This window comes from Aquarana catesbeiana, linkage group LG06 (genome assembly GCF_042186555.1).
Source record: "Aquarana catesbeiana isolate 2022-GZ linkage group LG06, ASM4218655v1, whole genome shotgun sequence".
Taxonomy (NCBI): Eukaryota; Metazoa; Chordata; class Amphibia; order Anura; family Ranidae; genus Aquarana; species Aquarana catesbeiana.
Window position 1 is genome coordinate 314908595 of NC_133329.1, and position 22910 is coordinate 314931504.

The window sequence follows — 22910 nt, forward strand, 5'->3', positions numbered from 1 at the left end:
GCAGATGATCAGGGGGGTACAGTGGAGGGACAGAAGAGCAGGGTGGTACAGTGGTGGTACAGATGAGCAGGGGGGTACAGATTCTCATATAAAAAAAATCAATCCAGTTTGCTAATACTTTCTAGTTCCTCGTTAAAAAGTTTTCTCTGGACATACACATATAGCCACAGATTGCCAGGTAAGAAAAGGTTTGGAATGGAGTAAACACGAATGAAAAGATTATGAATGAATACACTTCAGACAATTGCTTTCCTGCAGCACGGTGACTCATGAGGAAACTACAAGTCCCACAATGCTTTGCCACCTGAACCGAAAACCTGTAAGTGAAACTCTCTGGCTGTGTGTGCAGAGTGTATGGTCGGAGGGTGTACTGCTGAGCTGCCAGCAGGGGGCATAGTGGAGTGCACTAAGTAATAAAGTCGCCTGAGCGGGGGAAGCGGCTGAGTGTCATCCGGAGCAGCAGGAAGCCGCTGTAGGTCAGAAGCGATGAGAAGGGGAGGGACTGATAACAAGTAGGAAGAATAGGAGCGCTCCGAGACCGAGCAGATACGAGGACACGGGTCCCGACAGATTACAGCGGAGGTGTCCTAGTTTACCATTGGTGAGGTGACGGCAATCACTGAGAAGTGTAACAAATGTACAAGAACGGGTGAGGTGTCCTGGTACTGGGGAGGGTAGCAGTAACTTATCCTGGAACTGTGGACGGTAGCAGATCACTTTTCCTGGAATTGGGGACAGTAGCAGTTAATTATCCTGGAATTGGGGACAGTAAACTTGAAACCAAGGACAGTTGTAGTTAATTGTCCTGGAATTGTGGACAATAGCAGTAAATTGTCCTGAGATTGGGCAGAGTAGCAGATTAGTTGTCCTGGAATTGGGAGCAGTAGTAGAGCGATGTTCTGGAATCAAGGACAGTAGTGGTGAATATTGTCCTGGCAGTGGGGACAGTAGCAGATCAGTTGTCCTGGAAGTGGGGAAAGTAGCAGATCAGTTGTCCTGGAAGTGGGGACAGTAACAGATCAGTTGTCCTGGAAGTGGGGACAGTAACAGATCAGTTGTCCTGGAAGTGGGGACAGTAACAGATCAGTTGTCCTGGAAGTGGGGACAGTAACAGATCAGTTGTCCTGGAATTGGGGACAGTAGCAGATCAGTTGTCCTGGAATTGGGGACAGTAGCAGATCAATGTTCTGGAATTAGGGGTTAGCAGTAAACTGTTCAAATACAGGGCTGGGTAGTAGTGAGTTGTCCCGGTATTGGTGAAATGTACTGAAATTTTTTGGAAAGTAGCAGTGATGTGACCTGATATTGCAGAACAGTTGCAGAAAAATTCCCTTCTATTGGGGAGATCACCAGGAATGTAAAAACAAAACCAAGTGTACATCTCAATAAAGGGGAAGAAGAAGACCTATCCAAAACCCACCCAGTGCTCCAAGGCAGAGGAATCACTGGGGGTGTAGGAGATTACAGTAGACTTAGCTGCAATGAAGGATTAGCTGTCTTTGAATTTGAGCCTGGGGTAGATAAGTGGAGTTCGGTACCACTGTGTAGATTATCTGAAAAGAGCGTTAGAACTGGAAATTCCTATTAGGTAACACAATTCCATTTGTTTTTGCTCGCAGTCTTTGTAGCACCAAGATGAAGAAGTTATGGAGAGATACCATTAGAGTTAGGTGACATGGAAGGACAGGAACGGTGTGGAGATTGTTTAGAGAAGCACAGAAAAGAGGAGCTGAGCGTTAGACAGAAGACAGAACCAGAGAAGAGAACTGAAACCATGTCAGCTGCTACTGGTGTAAATGATAGTCCGTCATGCTCCATGAGGGACATGGACACCAAGATGTGTGACTGTGGGATGAAACCAATAGAAATACACAGTAACTGTCAGGTAATGAGAATAATGGAGTTAGAAAGGGGTTTATGTGATTCTGAGGTTGGAGGGTGGGCGGGGTATGCAGGCAGTAACACAGAGAACCACACAAATAATGATAGAGAAAAACCATTGGAAAGGGATCCAGCTAGTTATAGCGCAGTGGAGGGGAATAGGAGTCCAGAGAGCTGTGGGAAGGGGTGTCTGCACCATTGTAGAACAAAAATGATGGAAAATGATCCACTAGCTTGTAAAGAAGCAGACAAGGCTCTGGATTTTTCTGGGTGCAGAATGAACAATGCAAGCAGTCATTCCACTGGCACAACAGTAAGTCAAGTGGTTGGAGATTCATCTGAATGCATGGCAAGGCAACCCAAAAGTGGAGAGATTGAAGGTGATCTTTGGCCAGTGGAACATGAAGACCAAGATGACAGTCGGTGTGAATGCAGTTGTGGAGAGTCGTATGAGCAGCTTCCAGACTTAAGTCGCTTAGGGATCTCCTCTGCCATGGACTATATGGTGCATTATCCTTATGAAGATTGCAGCTCAAATGAATTTGTCATGATGTGTGACTTTGCGGCTGCTGAAGAAACACAGGTATGGTGGCAGGTTTATTTCCATAAATGTATAAATTGCTAGAGCACATATACAGTGCCTTGCAAAAGTATTCACCCCCTTGGCATTTTTCGTGTTTTGTTGCCTCACAACCTGGAATTAACATGGATTGTTTGAGGATTTGCATCATTTAATTTACAGAACATGCCCACAACTTTGAAGATTTTTTTTTTTATTGTGAGGCGAACAACAAATAGGATAAAATAACAGAAAAAGTCAATGTGCATAACTATTCATCCCCCTAAAGTCAATACTTTGTAGAGCCACCTTTTGCGGTTATCACGGCTCCAAGTCGCTTTGGATAAGTCTCTATGAGCTTGCCACATCTAACCACTGGGATTTTTGCCCATTCCTCCTAGCAAAACTGCTGCTCAAGTTGGATGGTTTGTGCTTGTGAACAGCAATCTTTAAGTGTGACCACAGGTTTTCTATTGGATTGAGGTCTGGGCTTTGACTAGGCCATTCCAACACATTTATATGTTTTCCCTTAAACCACTCAAGTGCTGCTTTAGCAGTGTGTTTGGGGTCATTGTCCTGCTGGAAGGTGAGCCTCGGTCCTAGTCTCAAATCACACACAGAGTGGTACAGGTTTTGCTCAAGAATATCCCTGTATTTAGCACCATCCATCTTTCCCTCAACTCTGACCAGTTTCCCAGTCCTGACTGCTGAAAAACATCTCCACAGCATGATGCTGCCACCACCATGTTTCACTGTGGGGATGGTGTTCTTTGGGTGATGTGATGTGTTGGGTTTGCACCAGACATAGCGTATTCTTTGATGGCCAAAAAGTTAAATTTTAGTCTCATCAGACCAGAGCACCTTCCTTCATACATTTTGGGAGTCTCCAACATGCCTTTTCGCAAACTCAAAACATGCCATTTTGTTTTTTTGCTGAAAGTAAAGGCTTTCTTCTGGCCACTCTGCCATAAAGCCCAACTCTATGGAGCGTACGGCTTATTGTCATCCTATGTACAGATACTCCAGTCTCTGCTGTGGAACTCTGCAGCTCCTCCAGAGTTACCTTAGGTCTCTGTGCTGCCTCTCTGATTAATGCCCTCCTTGCCAGGTCTGTGAGTTTTGGGGTGCAACTGTCTCTTGGCATGTTTGCTGTTGTGCCACGTCCTTTCCATTTGGTTATGATAAATTTGATGGTGCTCCTAGGGATAATCAAAGACTTGGATATTTTTTAATAACCTGACCCTGACTTGTACTTCTCAACAACATTGCCCATTACTTGTTTGGAGAGTTCCTTGGTCTTCATGGCAGTGTTTGGTTAGTGGTGCCTCTTGCTTAGGTGTTGCAGCCTCTGGGGCCTTTCAAAAAGGTGTGTATATGTAATGACAGATCATGTGACACTTATATTGCACACAGGTGGACATCATTTCACTAATTGTGTGACTTCCGAAGGTAATTGGTTGCACCAGAGCTTTTTATGAGTTTCATAACAAAGGGGGTGAACACATACTCACATGCCAATTATCAGTTTTTTATTTCTGAAAAAGTTTTATGTATATATTTTACTTCACCAACTTAGACTATTGTGTTCTGATCCATCACATATAATTCAGATTAAAAAAACATTGAACTAATGTAACAAAATAGGTAAAAAGCCAAGGGGCAAATACTTTTGCAAGGCACTGTACATAGTTAGGTTGAAAAAAGACACAAATTCGTCTAGTTCAACCAAAAAAAAGAAAAAAGAAAATACAATCCAATATACACAATCTTTCACCCACAGTTGATCCAGAGGATGGCGAAAAACCCCAGAAAAGCATGCTCCAATTTGCTACAGCAGGGGAAAAAATTCCTTCCTGATCCCCGAGAGGCAATCGGATTTTCCCTGCATCAATTTTACCTATAAATGTTAGTACCCAGTTATATTATGTACATTTAAGAAAGAATCCTGGCGTTTTAAAAAGCAATCTACTGAGCTGGCCAGAACCACCTCTGGAGGGAGTCTATTCCACATTTTCACAGCTCTTACTCCGAAGAAAGCTTTTCATATTTGGAGATTAAATCTTTCTTCCTCTAGACGTAAAGAGTGCCCCCTTGTCCTCTGTGATGACCTTAAAGTGAATAACTCAACACCAAGTTCACTATATGGACCACTTATGTATTTGTACATGTTGTTCATATCCCCCCTTAATCTCCTCTTCTCATGAGGGGATTGATTCAGTTCCTCTAATCTTTCCTCATACCTGAGCTTCTCCATGCCCTTATTAGTTTGGTTGCCCTTCTCTGCACTTTCTCCAGTTCCCCGATATCCATTTTGAGAACTGGTGCCCAAAACTGAACTGCATATTCCAGATGAGGCCTTACTAATGATTTGTACAGGGGGAAAATGATATCTCTTTCTCTGGAGTCTATACCTCTCTTAATACAAGAAAGGACTTTGCTCGCTTTGGAAACTGCAGCTTGGCATTGCATGCTATTATTGAGCTTGTGATCTACCAAAACCCCCAGATCCTTCTTCACTATGAATTCCCCCAGTTGTACTCCCCCTAGTATGTATGATGCATGCATATTCTTAGCCCCCAAGTGCATAACTTTAAATTTATCAACATTAAACCTCATTTGCCACTTAGTTGTCCAATTAGACAGTGCATTGAGGTCGGTTTGTAGCATATAAGGGTGTATTTATTAAATAATTACATAGCAATTCGTCCAGTGACAGTGCTTGTACATTTGTTTTGTGTGAAATAGGGCAAAAAAAAAAAAAAAAAAAAATTATTAGGCTGTGCAGGATAAATATTTTTTATTGATTTAAAAAAAGAAAATTCCACATTTAGCCACTAAATGGTGCTACGTATTGGAAATTCCTATATGCCATCTAGTGGGCAAATGCAGTGTTTTCTGTTTAATCAATGAAAAACCTTCCTCCAGCAAAGGAAATTGCCTGATACCATTTGTTTTGTTGCATGATTGTTACAGAATGTACATGCACTTTAAGGCCACTTTCACACTGAGGCGCTTTACAGGCGTTTTAGCACTAAAAATAGCGCCTGTAAATTGCCTCTCCTGTCACTCCAGTTTGAAAGCCCAAGTGCTTTCACAGTGGATCGGTGCGCTTGTGGAACATTAAAAAAAGTCCTGAAAGCAGCATCTTTGGGGCGGTGGAGGAGCAGTGTATACACTAGAGGTCGACCGATATGGGTTTTTCTCTGGCCGATGCCAAAGCCGATATTTAGAAATCGCGGTGGCCGATGGCCGATATATGATGCCGATTTTTTTGGGCCGATATATTAGGCCGATTTTTTTTTTTTTCCCTTCATCTCATAAAATCTAACAGTTAGACCCCTTTCACACTGGGGCGTTTTTCAGGCGCTTTTGGGCTAAAAATAGCGCCTGTAAAACGGCTCCCCTGCAGTCTGTGTGAAAGCTCGAGTGCTTTCACACTGAGGCGATGCGCTGGCAGGATGTTAAAAAAAAAGTCCTGCAAGCAGCATCTTTGGAGCGGTGTGTATACCGCTCCTCCACCACTCCTGCCCATTGAAATGAATGCGCACCGCTGCCGAAGTGCCTGCAAAGCATTTCGGCAGCAGCGCTTCAGGGGCGCATTTAACCCCTTCTTCGGCCGCTAGCTGGGTTATAAGCGCCCCACTAGCAGCCGAATAGCGCCACTAAAATTATGGTAAAGCGCCGCTAAAATTAACAGCGTTTTACCGTCAACGCATGCCCGCTCCAATGTGAGAGCAGCCTTAAGTAATAAGTGATACAGAAAATTTTTTATATTTAAACATTTATTAAACAAAACAAACCTCCAATCAGTTCACTTGTATGTAGAATTTAGATTAAAAAAAAATAACTATATCTTAAATATTAAATACACAAAAACACGACGAAAAAAAAATGGGCTAACTTTACTGCTTTTTTTTTTTTTATTTCATTAGTGTATTTTTTAAAAAAAAATTGCGTTTGAAAGACCGCTGCGCAAATACCGTGTGACATAAAATATTGCAACAACCGCTATTTTATTCCCTAGGGTCTCTGCTAAAAAATATATATATATAATGTTTGGGGGTTCTAAGTGATTTTCTAGCAGAAAATACAGGATTTTTACTTGTAAGCAACAAGTGTCAGAAAAGATTTAGTCTTTAAATGGTTAAACTGAAAATTTCTCCATGGAGTTCAGTCTATTGATAAAAGAACCTGAAAGAGATACAAATGTATCTTCTTATCAGACTTGGCAGGCTGCCCAGAGGAGGAGAGAAGAAACCTTCAGACAACTTGCAATTGACTTCAATTACAGAAGTCATTTGCAAGTCCCGCTGAAAATATCGGCCGATATATCGGTCGACCTCTAGTATACACCGCACTTCCACCGCCCCTGCCCATTGGAATGCATGGGCAGCTACACGAGCGCGATTAACCCCATTTTCGGCCGCTAGCGGGGGTTAAAAGTGCCCCACTAGCGGCCGAAACGTGCCGCTAAAACGATGGTAAAGCACCGCTAAATCTGGCTGAGCTTTACCGCCAACGCCCTCACTGCCCCAGTGTGAAAGTAGCCTAAAAGTAAATTGCTATACAGGTTGTTTAGAAATGCACTCCACAGTGTTTAGCGGTATCTCGGCTACTTTTATCTTGGTGTTTTTAAACAATGTATATGTTAATAAGCAAAAAGGCAAAGTAACTCCAGATACGTTTTTTTGGGGATTGGGTGAGGAAGGGTTAGAACCTCTGCCAGGTATGTTGTCTTGCTGAGAGTTTTCCTTCCATCCTGTCCCAGTAATAACATTGTCACCAGCACAGGAAGTGAGGGAAAATCTCAAACAGTCACACCGACAGTAGAAAAAAGCTGTCAGAGATACTAACCTTTCCCTAATCTAATATAACATAACTTTTATTCTTGTCTGTGTCCCTGTTGCAGATTTCCCCTCACTCCATGTCCTGGTAATATTGTCACCAGAACAGAAAATAAGAGGAAATCTCTCTGACTACTCCATTTGTCAGCCACTGCATCTCTTTATAGGAAGGGCACAGTTGTAGGTTAGCAGCCAGTGAATTAAACCACACTACCCAGCAGTGAACATGGCAGACAGGTGAGTATTGTTCTCCTTCTATAAGCTGTTTCTACTTGAAGGATAAGTTCACCTTTTGCAGCGTGTTACACCCATATTCAGGGTGTAACATGTTATAAATGCACAGGCCCCCGCACCTCCCTGATCCCCCGTTTTGACAACAAGAGGGGAATCTTCTCCCTGCTCCTTGTCACAATCTAAAAAAGACGTAGCGGGGCTCCACCTTCCCGGCCACATCATTCATTCAGTGTTTTGTGAATGGGAAAACTACAAATACTGACATTCTTTGGGGCTTTCCACTTGAAGTTCTCTATGAACTACCAGTGCACTGTTGATCGCTCTAGTTAGTTAATTGAGCTTCCCGTCAGTGTGAAAACTGCCTGCCCATATCAGAGGTACAGGCAGACAGCTACAGGACCTTGGCATTGCAATGTATTAATGTATTACAGGTTCCTAGCAAAAAAAAAAAAAATGTGCATTTATTTATTTTTTGTGAACTTATCCTTTAAGCTTTTTTCCTAGTGACTTGGTAGCTTTAAGGTCAGAGGATTAGCACGAGTTTCAAGCAACTAATATTTTCAGAAGGATGTCAGCACTGACAGCGTTCGTGTTTTTAAGTTGTGCAGGATAGGAATGAACCTATAGATAAAAGAACCCATTTTCAGCCTCCAATGTTCCCTACTGATTTTAGGGCAGTAAGCTGTGCCTGTTCAGTCTCATTGTGGTTGATGTCAATATGCAGAAACTAATATACAGCCCAGAAGTCACAGAACGGTCACTTTTTTTGATTTTAGCTTCTCAGAATTCTTGACAATGTTAAGTAAACTCCTTTTAGCTGAATTTTAAACATCTAAATGATTTGTTCTGCCTGTGGTCTTTGTTTTCCCCGAACAGCTGAGCCTTTCTTATGGGGACAGGGTCCTCCTCCTGTCTGCAGTGACACCAGATTGGTGGTGGGTTGAGCATAATGGTAATTGTGGGTATGTGCCAGCCAGTCATTTGCACAAAATAAACGACGAAGACGATGTAGAGGACGATGACCCGTGGCAGGACAAGGAGTATTATGGGAGCTACAAGACTTTGGTAAAATGCACTGTCCTTCCAGATCAGATAATTTAGTCTGTACATCAGTCAGATTTTTCACTCCCATTTCTTTCATGCAGAAGCTACACTTGGAGATGCTGTCTGACCAGCCTCGTACACAGACTTACAGAAATGTTATACTACAAAACAGTTCAGCACTGAAAGGAAAGCGAATCCTCGATCTAGGTTGTGGAACTGGAATAATAAGTTTTTTCTGTGCACAGCTGGCACAGCCTGATGTTGTGAGTATTAGACCATTGTATAAGTTTACACTGTGTTTCTGGTTGATTCATAAATGGTTAATACTTAAGCAGTATACACTCAATAAAATTTGACTGCACAACGCCTCTTAGATCTCTGAACAACTATGTAGTGCGAGCACCCGTCTAAACCTTCCAGTCAAGTTGTATCCATTTGGGATGGCGCTCACACCATATAGCTGATAAATCTAACAGAGATTGCACTTGTAGTGGCATGGTTAGTTTGGAATTCATTTATACAGAAAAAAAACAGCTGAGGTGGTATGGTTCATAAGAAGCATTCAAATGTTTTTCCATTATTTTATCTGCAGTAGAATTTTTAGAAACTTTTATTGCCTTCAGTGTGTATGCCCATTAGAGAGAGATCATTCTTACAGGTGGACTCTCCATATATTTTACTATATATAGAGTTCAGCAGGGGAAGTGAGACAGTGGCAGGGCTGAGGACTTTGTAGTGGATTAGACATGCAGTATCTGATTAGACATGCTTTATTACTGCATTAAAAGCTTTCTTCAAAATAAAGAGAATTACGGTAATAAAAAAAAAAAGGTTATTTCAATAAGCTTAGATTCTCCAGTAGAGAAAAATAGGATTTTTATACTTGCTGAAAAATCTTTTTCTCAGAGTCTGTTAAGGGACACGGGATTCTGTAAACAACTAGGTTATACTGCTGCCTACAAGGGGAGTGGACACTGAAAACAGAACAACTATAGGCCAGGTCTAAGAGATACAACCCCTCCCTAGCAATTTAGTACCGAGAGCCAATAGCCATAAACACAGAGGAGGAGTGTGCTTCTTAATGGACTCTGAAAAAAGGATTTTCTAATAAGTGCAAAATTGCTATTTTCTAATGGTATAAAACAGGGCACAGAGAACTTTCTATTCATGACTACTTCGGATATGCTGCAACCTTCAGGTTAATAGACATTGCAAGGAAAAAAAAAAAAGGAGGAATCTCCACCCATATTATACAAAACTCCTCCCAGCTCAGCTAATGCTCACACCTCCCACCTCCCTCCGATGACTCTGTGACAGCTCACCCTGCACCTCCTCTTCAGCCCCGGGACTCTGGAATCCACCCGTGTGGCTGGGATTGACTACAGCACAGACTGCAGTTTCTCCTTCGAACATTGTAGGTGACCAGCGTGGTTGTGACTACCCAATGTGCCTTATTTTTCACTTAAATCTGAGTGTATTATTTTCAATAAACCTGTCTTTGTAAAAAACACTACACTTTGATTGGTGCTGCTCTGTCCTCTTCCCTTCACATCTCCACAGAGTCATCTTCTGCTCTGATAGCTGGCTGCCAAAAAAGTGATTGCTACGGGGAACCCATATACCGGGTAACCCCAGGACTTTATGGACTACCTTTTAATAAGGACTCCCTTCTTTTATAACTCGTCTGAGTTTTTTACTTTGTATATTTCACAGTGCATCTAATTCTCTATAACTTATTAAGTCCGGCTATTTACCCATGCTTTGGTGACACTGCTCCAAGCGCTCTCAAAATATTCCTTCGCCTAATCTATGCCTTCCCTCCAATACAGTTTCTTCCTTTCTTGTGCAGAATAAAGGTTGAGGACATTCTGATAATTCTGCTTGACCAAGAAGAGTGTGGTATGAATCATCCTAAAACTCTTGGCAGACAAGCCATGGGCTCTTCCAGAACTGCCAGATTTGCTGTCGCAAGGTCCGATCTTCCATTCTGCCTAATGGTTGCTGGCTTTAATAGCATGATTGTTGAAGCCCAAGTCCTGAGGTATAGGGATGTTTCTGACTCTGTAATCCCTACTTTGCCCAAGGCAAGAAACTCGCACTCTGGAGGTCATTGTCGTACATGGAAAGCCCTTTTCACATGGTGGGAGGCTCATAAATTTCCTCCCCCAAAGTTTGTCGTGAGACGCATTTTTGCTTTTTTCTGCTGCGCAGATCCCGGCTTTTGGCATTCTGTTTCAGAAAATCATTTTGTCTAGTTTTTGTCTTTGTGCAGGGTGTCACACGAATTGTTCCATATTAGCGGGGCTCCTTGGGGATCTTATTTGGTCTTGTCCATTTTTCAAACTCCTCTTTTTGAACCTTTCCAAAAGATTCCCTTGTTGCTCCCTTTGTGCAAGGTCGTCTTTTTATGTGCTATAACTTCAACTCACAGGGTCTAAGAGTCAAAATTAAAAATGCGCCAAACTTCAGTACTTAAAAATCTCTATTGGCGCTTTACAATTTTTAACAGATTACATGTTTATAGTTAGAGGAGGTCTAATGCTAGAATTCTTGCTCTCACTCTAACGATGGTGGCGTATCTAACCTGTGTGTATCTGGTTTTGATCATAGCCAGTGCCTCACCAGCCACTGACCTTACCGCACATCTCTGTTTCTTAGTTCCATGTGAATCAGAACCAGCTTTTTTGCCTAATCATAAGGAGAAGGTGCTTTTACTCTTTGGATGTCATTTAAAGGATAAATTCACCTTTACAAAAAAAATAAATGCACATTTTTATGCAGGTAAAAAAAAATATGCATTTATTATTTCTTTTGTTAGGAGCCTATAAAGCATTGCACCCACGATCAGCAGATCTAAACTTATCCTTTGAGCTGTTAGAGTTTATCTGAAGTCTGCAGCTTTGTTTCAACAGTATGATTTCCTCTTTGTTCTGCTGAGGGTCCTTGCAAAGGTCAGGTATTTTTTGATCCACAATTTCTATGTGGATCCGTCAGCTTATTTCTTACGTCTATGGTATCAAAGGTAAGGTTCCACCTTTCCCGGTCGTGGGTCATTCCACTAGTCAGTGCTTCTTGGTCGATTTGGTGTCAAGCTTCTGTTGTTGTAATAAAAATATAGTAAAGCGCTGCTCCCTGTACCGTAATACAAATAATCTAACATGTTTAAATGCAAAACAAAATTTAAATTAATCAAAGATATTTTGTGTGTTTCACTGCGCTCAGGATTCCAAAAACATTATATATTTTAGTGCTGCTACTTTAAATAATAAAATCCAAAAAATGACATTTAATATTAGTGTACCAACCAATAATCAATCCCACAGTAGCGCAACCACTGCTACTATGCAGTGGACCATCGTATATCTGCAAGTAATATAGTAATATAATCAAACGTGAAAATAGTGCAAAATATTTTTTATTATTATTATATTGTTTATATATTTATTTATTTTGTAGTATTTTCACATTTTGATTATATCACTGATATTTAATGTCACAAATTTTTTGTTTCCAGAATCCTGTGTCCCTCAATGAAAGGGATAAATTGATGTTGCCTGTCTGTGTATGCAAAAATAAAAACAGCATTTTCTTCACAGGTGTATGCGGTAGAAGCAAGTGATATTGCTAAACAAACAAGTAGGTTAGTTGAAGAAAATGGATTCTCAGGAATAGTAAAGGTTATACGTCAGAGGGCAGAAGAATTGAAATTACCATCCAGAGTTGATGTCCTTGTGTCTGAGTGGATGGGAACCTGTTTGGTGGTATGATAGTACTTTAATTTTTCTGCAGATTTAAGACTTTTTTTTTTTTTTTTTTTTACAACCTTATTTTTTATTTTTGCCCCTAATCTTTAAATCATTATTTTTTATTCTCTGCACTTGATATGGTTCCTGGTGATTAGTAGATCATTACAAGAACTGTCTAAATACCAGTGAGCAGGGAGAAGAAATTACAGTAGACACCTAAGTTTGGGAATTTATTTTTAGAGGTCAGTTGATGCTTATCTTGCCTAGTGCCCTAAGTTCAATTTTTTTGAAGTTTTCCACCAAGAGCAGAACATGACAACAAAAGAGGAGGTGATGACATCAACACCTGTTTAGCTCCCACCTTTAGTTTAGATACTTTATTATGCTGGAACCCAGTTTAATTCAGGGCTGCCCTAAAACAATAAATATTTGAGTAAATTTTGCGCAATATTAATAAAACATATGAGTGAGTGTAAAGAATTGTGTTCATAGGTAAAAGAAAGGGACTATACGGATAGTGTTTGCTGCGGCTATTATTGCTAGGATCAATGATCTCTATATTGCCTGTGAGACCACACTAGGAGACACCACCAGCAGAGAAAATATACCCATTACATCTTATAGATCAGAATTAAATAGAAGAAATACTTATAGATTGTTTATATGCTGCTACCCATCTACCTCCTTCAAATTATTTGATATTATAATTTAACCACCTGCACTCTAATATAGCACCGAAGTGGACTATTATTACACATTTTTATGTTCACCATTTTTATGTCTATTGCTTTATGACATTATTTATGATTGATTGCACATATGATTAATGATTATAGAAGAATTTGTTGTTTTTTCATCCACAAGGAGTTGATTTTTATCCACGGCAATTTGTTTATCTTTTACTCACGTGAATATTAGAGTTGAACTATAACACCACCGTAGTCATTTATATGTATTTTATTTACGTATATTTTAGCATTATCACTTTATCAGAAGATAGTGGCGATTGCTATATAATGCAATATAGAGATCGTTGATCCTAGCAATAATAGCCGCAGCAACCACTATCCGTATAGTCCCTTTCTTTTACCTATGCACACAATTCTTTACACTCACTCATATGTTTTATTAATATTGCACGAAATTTACTCAAATATTTACTGTACCAAGTGTTGGTGTGAACACCCCCATTTTGCTGCAATATTATCACTTTTTTGTTAAGTAATATTTATTTGTATAATTGTCTAGTCACAACCACTATTTATCACCCACCAGCGCGAAGGACACTTTCTAGTTGCCCTAAAACAATAACATCATTTTTAGTTAAAGCTGCACAAGCAAATAAAAAGATCCATATTATTGCAACTCTTCATTCATTAATACATCATTCAATGAATTCAAGTAACTAATCATGAGCTTACCGGGAGCATGCTAATGGGAGGAGAGAGCAGGGTGACAGAAAAATGAGCTTGTCAGTCTGCTGCTTCTGTTCTCAATATCCAGTCACAAACTAGGAAAGCGACAAGACCTGAAAGTATTCCTTAACTGCAGCAGACAAATCGGGTTTCTTGCCCTGCTATACAAGCCTTTGCTTTGTGACAGAGCTGTATAAATCTTAGAACTGGATATATAGAATTACAAAAAATCATTTGCCAGGTCAAACAGCAATCTTATATGTATTTCATCTGTGTATTGACTGTTGCATGGAGTTCAGCTTTAAATGGACCAGATTAGTATATATTTCCTAACCTGTAGAAGGGACACAACCATCCACTGCTATTGATCATACTGCAGGAAATTGGGTCTTTCATTTTACATAAATGGCTACATATGAGGTTCCCTCATTAAAATTGGTTTGGCTTGTAAAAGAGAGAGAACAGCAGAATTCTTCTCCCTCGTGGACCAAATACAAAGATGGCCTACAAAAAAAGCGTTAGTGTTAACTCAGGCAGAATAACGTGTACAGGATTTAGCAGTACCAAGTAAATACACCTCTTTTGGAAAAATGCGAAAACTAAAAAGCTCTACAATGACGATTATATTACAAAAAAAGAAACAAATTGGCTCCGGGAGGAGGAGCCTGTGACGCTTTCCAGCAGAGTCTGTGTGTGAACACTGGCGGTGGATGAGGAGCCTCCAGCGCATAGCTGAATGCAGCTGATCATTTTCTTTCTCATGCGATATAATGAATGGGATATGTGAGTGAGATTAGGATCTTATTATTCAGTATCACTCTGTTTTAATCTCTGCGCATTGGATTTGTTTTTTGTGCTTATTTTTCATGTCGGGGAAATCTGCTGAAAAACGAAAATATCCTACCTAATACCAACGGCAGGTATTGGTGAAATTGCTTAAATGGTGAAATTAGTATTGAACCTGTTGCCACTTACTTTTATTCATCAGTGAACTTCCAATTTTTATTTATATTTAATACTTGAACTTCCTATTAGTGTTTTTGGCTTACTTATTAGAATTTGGTACTCCTATACACAGGACAATTTTTATTTAATTTATGGGTTTATTTGTGTTTATTTATCCATTTTAGTGTGTGTGAATTCACAGGAGGAATATTATTCACAATTACTTATTTCTACATTTATTTATCACATATCGATTAAGGACACTTAAGTGCATTAGTAAGAGGCTAATATCAGCGCAATTATTTATTTTCATTCCTCAAACACCTAACTCACTCTGGCATACCAAAAATCTCTTGCTAAACCAGGGACTCCATGGAGATCTAAATGTCCAAGGACAATTTCTTGATTTAAAACCATGCAAACAGGAAAAGCCCCAGGACCAATAAACCTCACCGTGCAATATTACAAGGCATTTAAAGTGATTGTAAGGGTTCTTTTTTTTTTTTTTTTTAAATTTAAAATAACAAACATATCATACTTACCTCCACTGTGCAGCTCATTTTGCACAGAGTGGTCCCGAACCTCCTCTTCTGGGGTCCCCCGGCGGCTCTCGTGGCTCCTCCCCGCATCAGATAACCCCCTCTGGGAAGCGCTTCCCTGAGGGGGTCACCTTGCGGGCACGCTCCAGAGTCCAGCACGTATGACTCGGCCCCACCCCGGTGCCCATGTCATTGGATTTGATTGACAGCAGCGGGAGTCAATCGCTGCGCTGCTATCAATCTATCCAATCAAGTGCCAAAAACCCCGGGCAGAGTGACAGCGCGTCCCCGGCGGGTCAAGTTCCAGGGCTCAGGTAAGTAGAACGGGGGGGGGGGCTGGGGGCCGGTCACTGCCAGGTGTTTTTTCACCTTAATACATAGGATGCATTAAGGTGAAAAACGCGGAGGTTTACAACCCCTTTAAGTCATATAATTCAATTTTCAAAGGCCACCCAATAACTATGAAATACAGTGGGGACGGAAAGTATTCAGACCCCCTTAAATTTTTCACTCTGTTATATTGCAGCCATTTGCTAAAATCATTTAAGTTAATTTTTTCCCTCATTAATGTACACACAGCACCCCATATTGACAGAAAAACACAGAATTGTTGACATTTTTGCAGATTTATTAAAAAAGAAAAACTGAAATATCACATGGTCCTAAGTATTCAGACCCTTTGCTGTGACACTCATATATTTAACTCAGGTGCTGTCCATTTCTTCTGATCATCCTTGAGATGGTTCTACACCTTCATTTGAGTCCAGCTGTTTGATTATACTGATTGGACTTGCTTAGGAAAGCCACACACCTGTCTATATAAGACCTTACAGCTCACAGTGCATGTCAAAGGAACTGTCTGAAGAGCTCAGAGACAGAATTGTGGCAAGGCACAGATCTGGCCAAGGTTACAAAAACATTTCTGCTGCACTTAAGGTTCCTAAGAGCACCATAATCCTTAAATGGAAGACGTTTGGGATGACCAGAACCCTTATCTAGGGAGAAGAGCCTTGGTGAGAGAGGTAAAGAAGAACCCGAAGATCACTGTGGCTGAGGTCCAGAGATGCAGTCGGGAGATGGGAGAAAGTTGTAGAAAGTCAACCATCACTGCAGCCCTCCACCAGTCGGGGCTTTATGGCAGAGTGGCCCGACGGAACCTCTCCTCAGTGCAAGACACATGAAAGCCTGCATGGAGTTTGCTAAAAAACACCTGAAGGACTCCAAGATGGTGAGAAATAAGATTCTCTGGTCTGATGAGACCAAGATAGAACTTTTTGGCCTTAATTCTAAGCGGTATGTGTGGAGAAAGCCAGGCACTGCTCATCACCTGTCCAATACAGTCCCAACAGTGAAGCGTGGTGGTGGCAGCATCATGCTGTGGGGGTGTTTTTCAGCTGCAGGGATAGGACGACTGGTTGTAATCGAGGGAAAGATGAATGTGGCCAAGTACAGGGATATCCTGGATGAAAACCTTCTCTAGAGTGCTCAGGACCTTGGACTGGGCCGAAGGTTTAACTTCCAACAAGACAATGACCCTAAGCACGCAGCTAAAATAACGAAGGAGTGGCTTCACAACAACTCTGTGACTGTTCTTGAATGGCCTAGCCAGAGCCCTGACTTAAACCCAATTGAGCATCTCTGGAGAGAACTAAAAATGTCTGTCCACCAACGTTTACCATCCAACCTGACAGAACTGGAGAGGATCTGCAAGGAGGAATGGCAGAGAATCCCCAAATCCAGGTGTGAAAAACTTATTGCATCTTTCCCAAAAAGACTCATGGCTGTATTAGATCAAAAGGGTGCATCTACTAAATGTGATATTTTAGTTTTTTTTTTTAATAAATTCGCAAAAATGTCAACAATTCTGTGTTTTTCTGTCAATATGGGGTGCTGTGTGTACATTAATGAGGAAAAAAATGAACTTAAATGATTTTAGTAAATGGCTGCAATATCACAAAGAGTGGAAAATTTAAGGGGGTCTGAATACTTTCCGTCCCCACTGTACATACTCCAAAGAGGTGCTGGAAACCTTTAGACTTGCATGCATAGTCAAGTGAAGGGAAACTTCAAAGAAGCTCAGTAGCTCTGTTGAGGCAGTTCTCCCACAGCAAGGCTTCACTCGATGGGCACCCAACAGTTGCTCAATTCATAGAAATACAGAAAAGAGCACCAGACCAAAAAGGGATGAAAAAGTCCAACATAATTTAAAGGGTTACTAAAGCAAACAGTGTAGTAATAACACAGTTGGGTGCTAGCTGCTTTCTGTTGAGGAAAATTTTTACATTTAATTTGTTTTATTATGTAACGTGGGGTTATTATTTACTCTGATAATTTAAAGGTTGGTAATGCTAGTACCTTTTTTTTTTTTAATGGGACTTTTTTTTTTTTTTTTTTTTACCAACAATTAAAATTATCTTGGACCATCATCCAGTTTTTTCTTTCTCGAACATCACGGGACACAGAGCCACAGTAATTACTGATGGGTTATATAGGTATCACTGGTGATTGGACACTGGCACACCCTATCAGGAAGTTCAACCCCCTATATAATCCCTCCCCCTTGCAGGGATACCTCAGTTTTTACGCCAGTGTCTTAGGTGATGGACGTGTAAAGATGTCCTGTGCTGAGCTCCAAAGGGAATATCCTAAGATCCTATACTGGGGCAAGCCAGGCGAACCGGATCCATTCAAAGTGTCTTTTCATGGCCGAATTGAATGGTACCCGGGCCTCGTGTCCGAAGAAACTAGGTTTTACCTGTAATGCTTCTCTTTTTAGAGAGCTGGACCCCGCAGATCAGAAAATGGCTTTAAACTTCCTAATTTCTGGCGAGGTGCTTTATGGTCCCAGAACTGTTGGATCCCCCTACTGATGGGGGCCCCAGTCTCTGACGGTTTTTTCAAACGGAGCCCACCGTGAGAGGTGAAGATTGGGTCTGTGTAAACAGCACCCTGCGGCTGGATAAGGTAAGAGGAGATTCCACAGAATTTTTGAGTTCTAGTGGCTTTTCTCCTTTAAGGTAAATGCATGCTATGCCTATTGTGACCACCGGGAGCTGCCAAGAGCACAAACCTACACATGCTGACTCTGTCTCAGGTGTTGTAATCGCTGTTTATGTCCCAGCGTCTCAAGCAGGCTGCAAACAGGTAAGGTGGAAAGGGGGATTTCTCATGTTTGAATGTTCCCCCCCCCAGGCTAGAGAGGGGCCACAGGGGTCTAGAAAGTGGTTATACCACCTGGGCTCTGCGGCCTAATGGCCACCATCTCTCAAGATAGCCGTTCAGGCAGATCTTGTTACCAGCCTCCCCCCCCCCCCATCCCCAGCCTTTCTCCGGAAGCATGACAGGAGAGTCGGCAGCGCGGGAAGCGCTCGTTTTTTTCAAAACTCGAGGGGGGGGGCGGTAGAGGAGGGGGCTGGACGTCAGCACAGATGCCTAGACTCCCACTCAGGCCAGCTGCAGGCTATTAGAGGCACTCTGTACAGGTGCACTCAGCCTTCTGAGAGACACAGAGCTGACGGTCGCATGTAAGGTGGGACACAGGCATTCTCCTAGGCAGCATTTACTGAAGTAACACCAGACTGAGCATTGGGTAGCAAGGCTTTTAGCCAGACTACATCGCTCAGCGGGCAGTGTTCATTTGTATACCTCACACCTTGTTGCTTTGCACTATGGGTAGAAGAGGTTCAAGCACCCCAGGAACCAGAGACACTAGGGGATCTCGTTCAGGTTCTGAGGGCCCCCTGTTGGCAGCATCCTCCCCCCCTAAAGATGGGCCAGGGACGGCTAGCCAGGGAGAGCCATCGGGGTCAGGGGCTACACCTGCTTCTGGCACTTCAGCCCCTGTATATATTACACAAGAGGTTTTTTCCTCAACCATTAATGGTCTAGAGGAAAGATTAATGGCCGTGATTACGTCTTCACTCAGTGGAAGAAAACGCACTAGGCTTTCCTCTGTTCCCCAAGACCCTCAGACAGAGGAGCTCTGGGATAAAGGAGATGAATCCCTTTCAGAGGATCGGGATGGGATGGATGATTCCTCTTCGGAGGATTCAGGTGGAGAGGGACCCTCTGCGACTTCCCAAGAGGAGAAAGTCTTAGTGTAGATCCTCACTGGATTGGTCCGCTCCACATTTAAGTTGCCCATACCTGAAACTGCTAAAGAATCCTCTTCTGCTTTGGGGTCACTGAAACCTTTCCAAGCAGCACATGCTTTTCCTGTTCATACTTTACTTGAAAAGCTTATTTATTCTGAGTGGGATCACCCAGACAAACGTTTTTTTCCGCCGAGAAAGTTTTCAACACTTTATCCGATGGAAGAAAAGTTTATTAAAATGTGGGGAATACCGGCTATTGATGCCGCCATTTCCTCCGTAAATAATAGCCTGACTTGTCCTGTAGACAATGCTCAGATGCTCAGGGATCCTGTAGATAAAAGGATGGAATCCCTATTGAAGGATGTTTTCTCCTTAGCAGGATCAGTGGCCCAACCTGCAGTAGCAGCGATTGGAGTCTGTCAATACTTAAGAGACCATGTTAAGCAGGTCATCAAAGTATTACCTGAACAGCAGGCCCAGGGGTTTGCTAACCTTCCAGCGGCCTTATGCTTTGTGGTTGACGCCATTAGAGATTCTATCGTGCAAACCTCCCGTCTTTCACTGGGGTTGGTGCATATACGTAGAATCCTATGGTTGAAAAATTGGTCAGCCGAAGCACCATGTAAGAAGCTACTGGCTGGGTTTCCATTTCGTGGTGCAAGGTTGTTTGGAGAGGACTTGGATAACTATATCAAGAGAATCTCTTGTGGGAAAAGCACTCTCTTACCTGTCAAGAAGAAGAGTAAGCGTCCCTCTTTCAAACGGACTCTTTTCCCAGCGCCGGGGGCTTCAGCCTCCAGGCAGTATCGACGGCCGCCTCCATCGGGGTCCAGAGACAAGAGTCAACCCCAGGGACAAAAGAAGTCCTGGGGAAAGAAGCCTACTAGGCAAAACACTAAGACCTCTGCATGAGGGGGCGCCCCCGCTCACTCGAGTGGGGGGAAGACTGCGACAGTTCTCAGAGCTCTGGCAGGAGGACTTCCAGGACAGATGGGTAATCTCCACAGTAACCTTAGGGTACAAGCTGGAGTTTCAGGAATTCCCCTCTCCTCGGTTCCTCAGATCAAATGTTCCCAGAGACCCAGAGAAGAAGCAGTCGCTCCTTCTAGCGTTAGAGCGACTTTTGTCGCAAGAGGTCATTATGATAGTTCCCGCAAAGGACCAGGGATTGGGCTTCTATTCCAACCTTTTTACGGTCCAAAAGCCAAATGGGGATGTCAGGCCCATTCTGGACTTAAGGGATCTGAACCGATTCCTAAGGATTTAATCCTTCCGCATGGAATCAATTCGAACAGTAGTTCCCACCCTGCAGGGAGGAGAATTTCTGGCATCAATAGACATCAGAGATGCATATCTGCATGTGCCCATTTTTCCTGCTCATCAGAAGTTTCTGCGCTTCGAGGTAGGAGGGCGCCATTTCCAGTTTGTGGCTCTGCCTTTCGGGATAGCCACTGCACCTCGAGTGTTCACAAAGATCTTGGCTCCTCCTCTGGCCAGATTAAGGGCTCAGGGTATAGCTGTCATAGCATACCTAGACGACCTGCTCTTGATAGACCGGTCGGTAGCCTCTTTGAAGGGAAACTTGAGGACCACGGTCAGGTATCTAGAACACCTGGGTTGGATCCTCAACATAGAAAAGTCTTTCCTAAAACCAGTATGAAGACTGGAGTATTTAGGTCTGATTATAGATACAAGCCAGGAGAAGATATTTCTACCCCAGGCAAAGATCACTGCTTTGAGAGAGCTGATTCTGACAGTAAGGACCAAGAAGGGTCCCTCAGTCCGCCTTTGTATGAGGCTACTAGGGAAGATGGTGTCTTCATTCGAAGCAGTTCCCTATGCTCAGTTTCACTCAAGAATGCTGCAACACAGTATTCTGTCGACCTGGAACAAGAAGGTTCAGGCATTAGACTTTCCGATGCACCTGTCGCATGCGGTGCGTCAGAGCCTCAATTGGTGGCTCATACCCGAAAACCTGCAGAAGGGGAGATCCTTTCTACCGGTTACCTGGACGGTGGTAACAACAGATGCCAGTCTGTCAGGTTGAGGAGCAGTTCTGGAACAGGCTGCGGTCCAAGGGGTATGGTCCAAGATAGAGAGGACCTTACCCATCAACATTCTGGAGATCCGGGCGATACATCTAGCTCTAAAAGCCTGGACTATCAGGCTACAGGGTTGTCCGGTCAGGATCCAGTCCGACAATGCCACAGCAGTGGCTTATGTCAATCATCAGGGAGGCACCCGGAGCCGAGCTGCTAAAAAAGAGGTGAACCAGATCTTAGTCTGGGCAGAGATGCATGTGCCATGCATATCGGCAGTTTTCATCCCGGGAATAGAAAATTGGCAGGCGGTCTATCTAAGTCACCAGCAGTTACTTCCAGGGGAATGGTCTCTGCATCCCGACGTCTTTTGGGCCATATGCCAAAGATGGGGGGTTCCAGATGTAGATCTCTTTGCATCCCGATTCAACAAAAAGATAGACAGATTTGTGGCAAGGACAAAAGATCCTCTTGCATGCGGGACGGATGCGTTGGTGATTCCGTGGCATCGGTTCTCACTGATTTACGCATTCCCGCCTATTCTGCTACTACCACGACTCCTTCGCACGATCCGGCAGGAAAGGAAGTCGGTACTTCTGGTGGCCCCCGCTTGGCCCAGAAGGACTTGGTATGCAGAAATAGTAAGGATGACGGTGGGTTCCCCGTGGACCCTACCGGTACGCCCAGACCTGTTATCTCAAGGTCCAGTGTTCCATCCTGCCTTACAAACGCTAAATTTGACGGTTTGGCTATTGAGACCCACGTTCTGAAGAGTCGTGGGCTCTCAGGTCCTGTCATATCTACCTTGATTAATGCAAGGAAGCCAGCTTCCAGGATGATTTATCATAGAGTCTGGAAGGCTTATATAACCTGGTGTGAATCCAGAGGTTGGCATCCCAGGAAATATGTCATAGGTAGAATCCTTGATTTTCTACAGATGGGATTAGAGATGAAGCTGGCCTTGAGTACCATCAAGGGCCAGGTTTCTGCTTTATCAGTATTATTTCAGCGGCCACTTGCTTCGCATTCTTTGGTCCGAAACTTTATGCAGGGGGTGATGCGTTTTAATCCTCCGGTTAAAGCGCCCCTAAACCCCTGGGACTTGAATTTGGTCCTGGCTGTGTTACAGAAATAGCCTTTTGAACCAATAAGTCAGATTCCTTTGGTCTTGTTGACAAGGAAATGAATTTTTCTGGTGGCCATCTCTTCTGCTAGAAGAGTATCAGAATTAGCAGCTCTTTCCTGTAAGGAGCCTTATTTGATTATACACAAGGATAGAGTGGTACTACGCCCTCATCCTAGTTTTTTACCGAAGGTGGTTTCTGATTTTCATTTAAACCAAGACATTGTTCTACCTTCCTTTTTTCCAGATCCCTGTTCTCCGGAAGAGAGATCTCTACATTCGTTGGATGTAGTAAGAGCAGTTAAGGCCTATCTAGGGGCAACTACTCAGATCCGCAAGACGGATGTTTTGTTTGTGCTGCCAGAGGGTCCCAATAGAGGACAGGCAGCGTCAAAAGCTACCATTTCTAAATGGATTCGACAGTTGATCATTCAAGCTTACGGTTTG

The 22910-nt window shown here is 42.7% G+C and overlaps 1 protein-coding gene across 2 annotated transcripts in view; it reads left to right on the plus strand.

Moving 5' to 3' along the window:
• The first annotated feature begins 438 nt into the window (after window positions 1–438).
• PRMT2 (protein arginine methyltransferase 2) overlaps window positions 439–22910 on the plus strand; it is a 51121-nt gene continuing 28649 nt past the window's right edge. The window contains exons 1-4 of one of the 2 annotated variants that reach the window (XM_073633692.1): window positions 439–2464; window positions 8395–8583; window positions 8664–8825; window positions 12159–12323. In XM_073633692.1, coding sequence (XP_073489793.1) covers window positions 1676–2464; window positions 8395–8583; window positions 8664–8825; window positions 12159–12323 — 1305 coding nt within the window. In that variant the 5' untranslated portion in view covers window positions 439–1675. The remainder of the gene's footprint in view (window positions 2465–8394; window positions 8584–8663; window positions 8826–12158; window positions 12324–22910) is intronic. The other variant, XM_073633693.1, reaches the window with a different exon arrangement.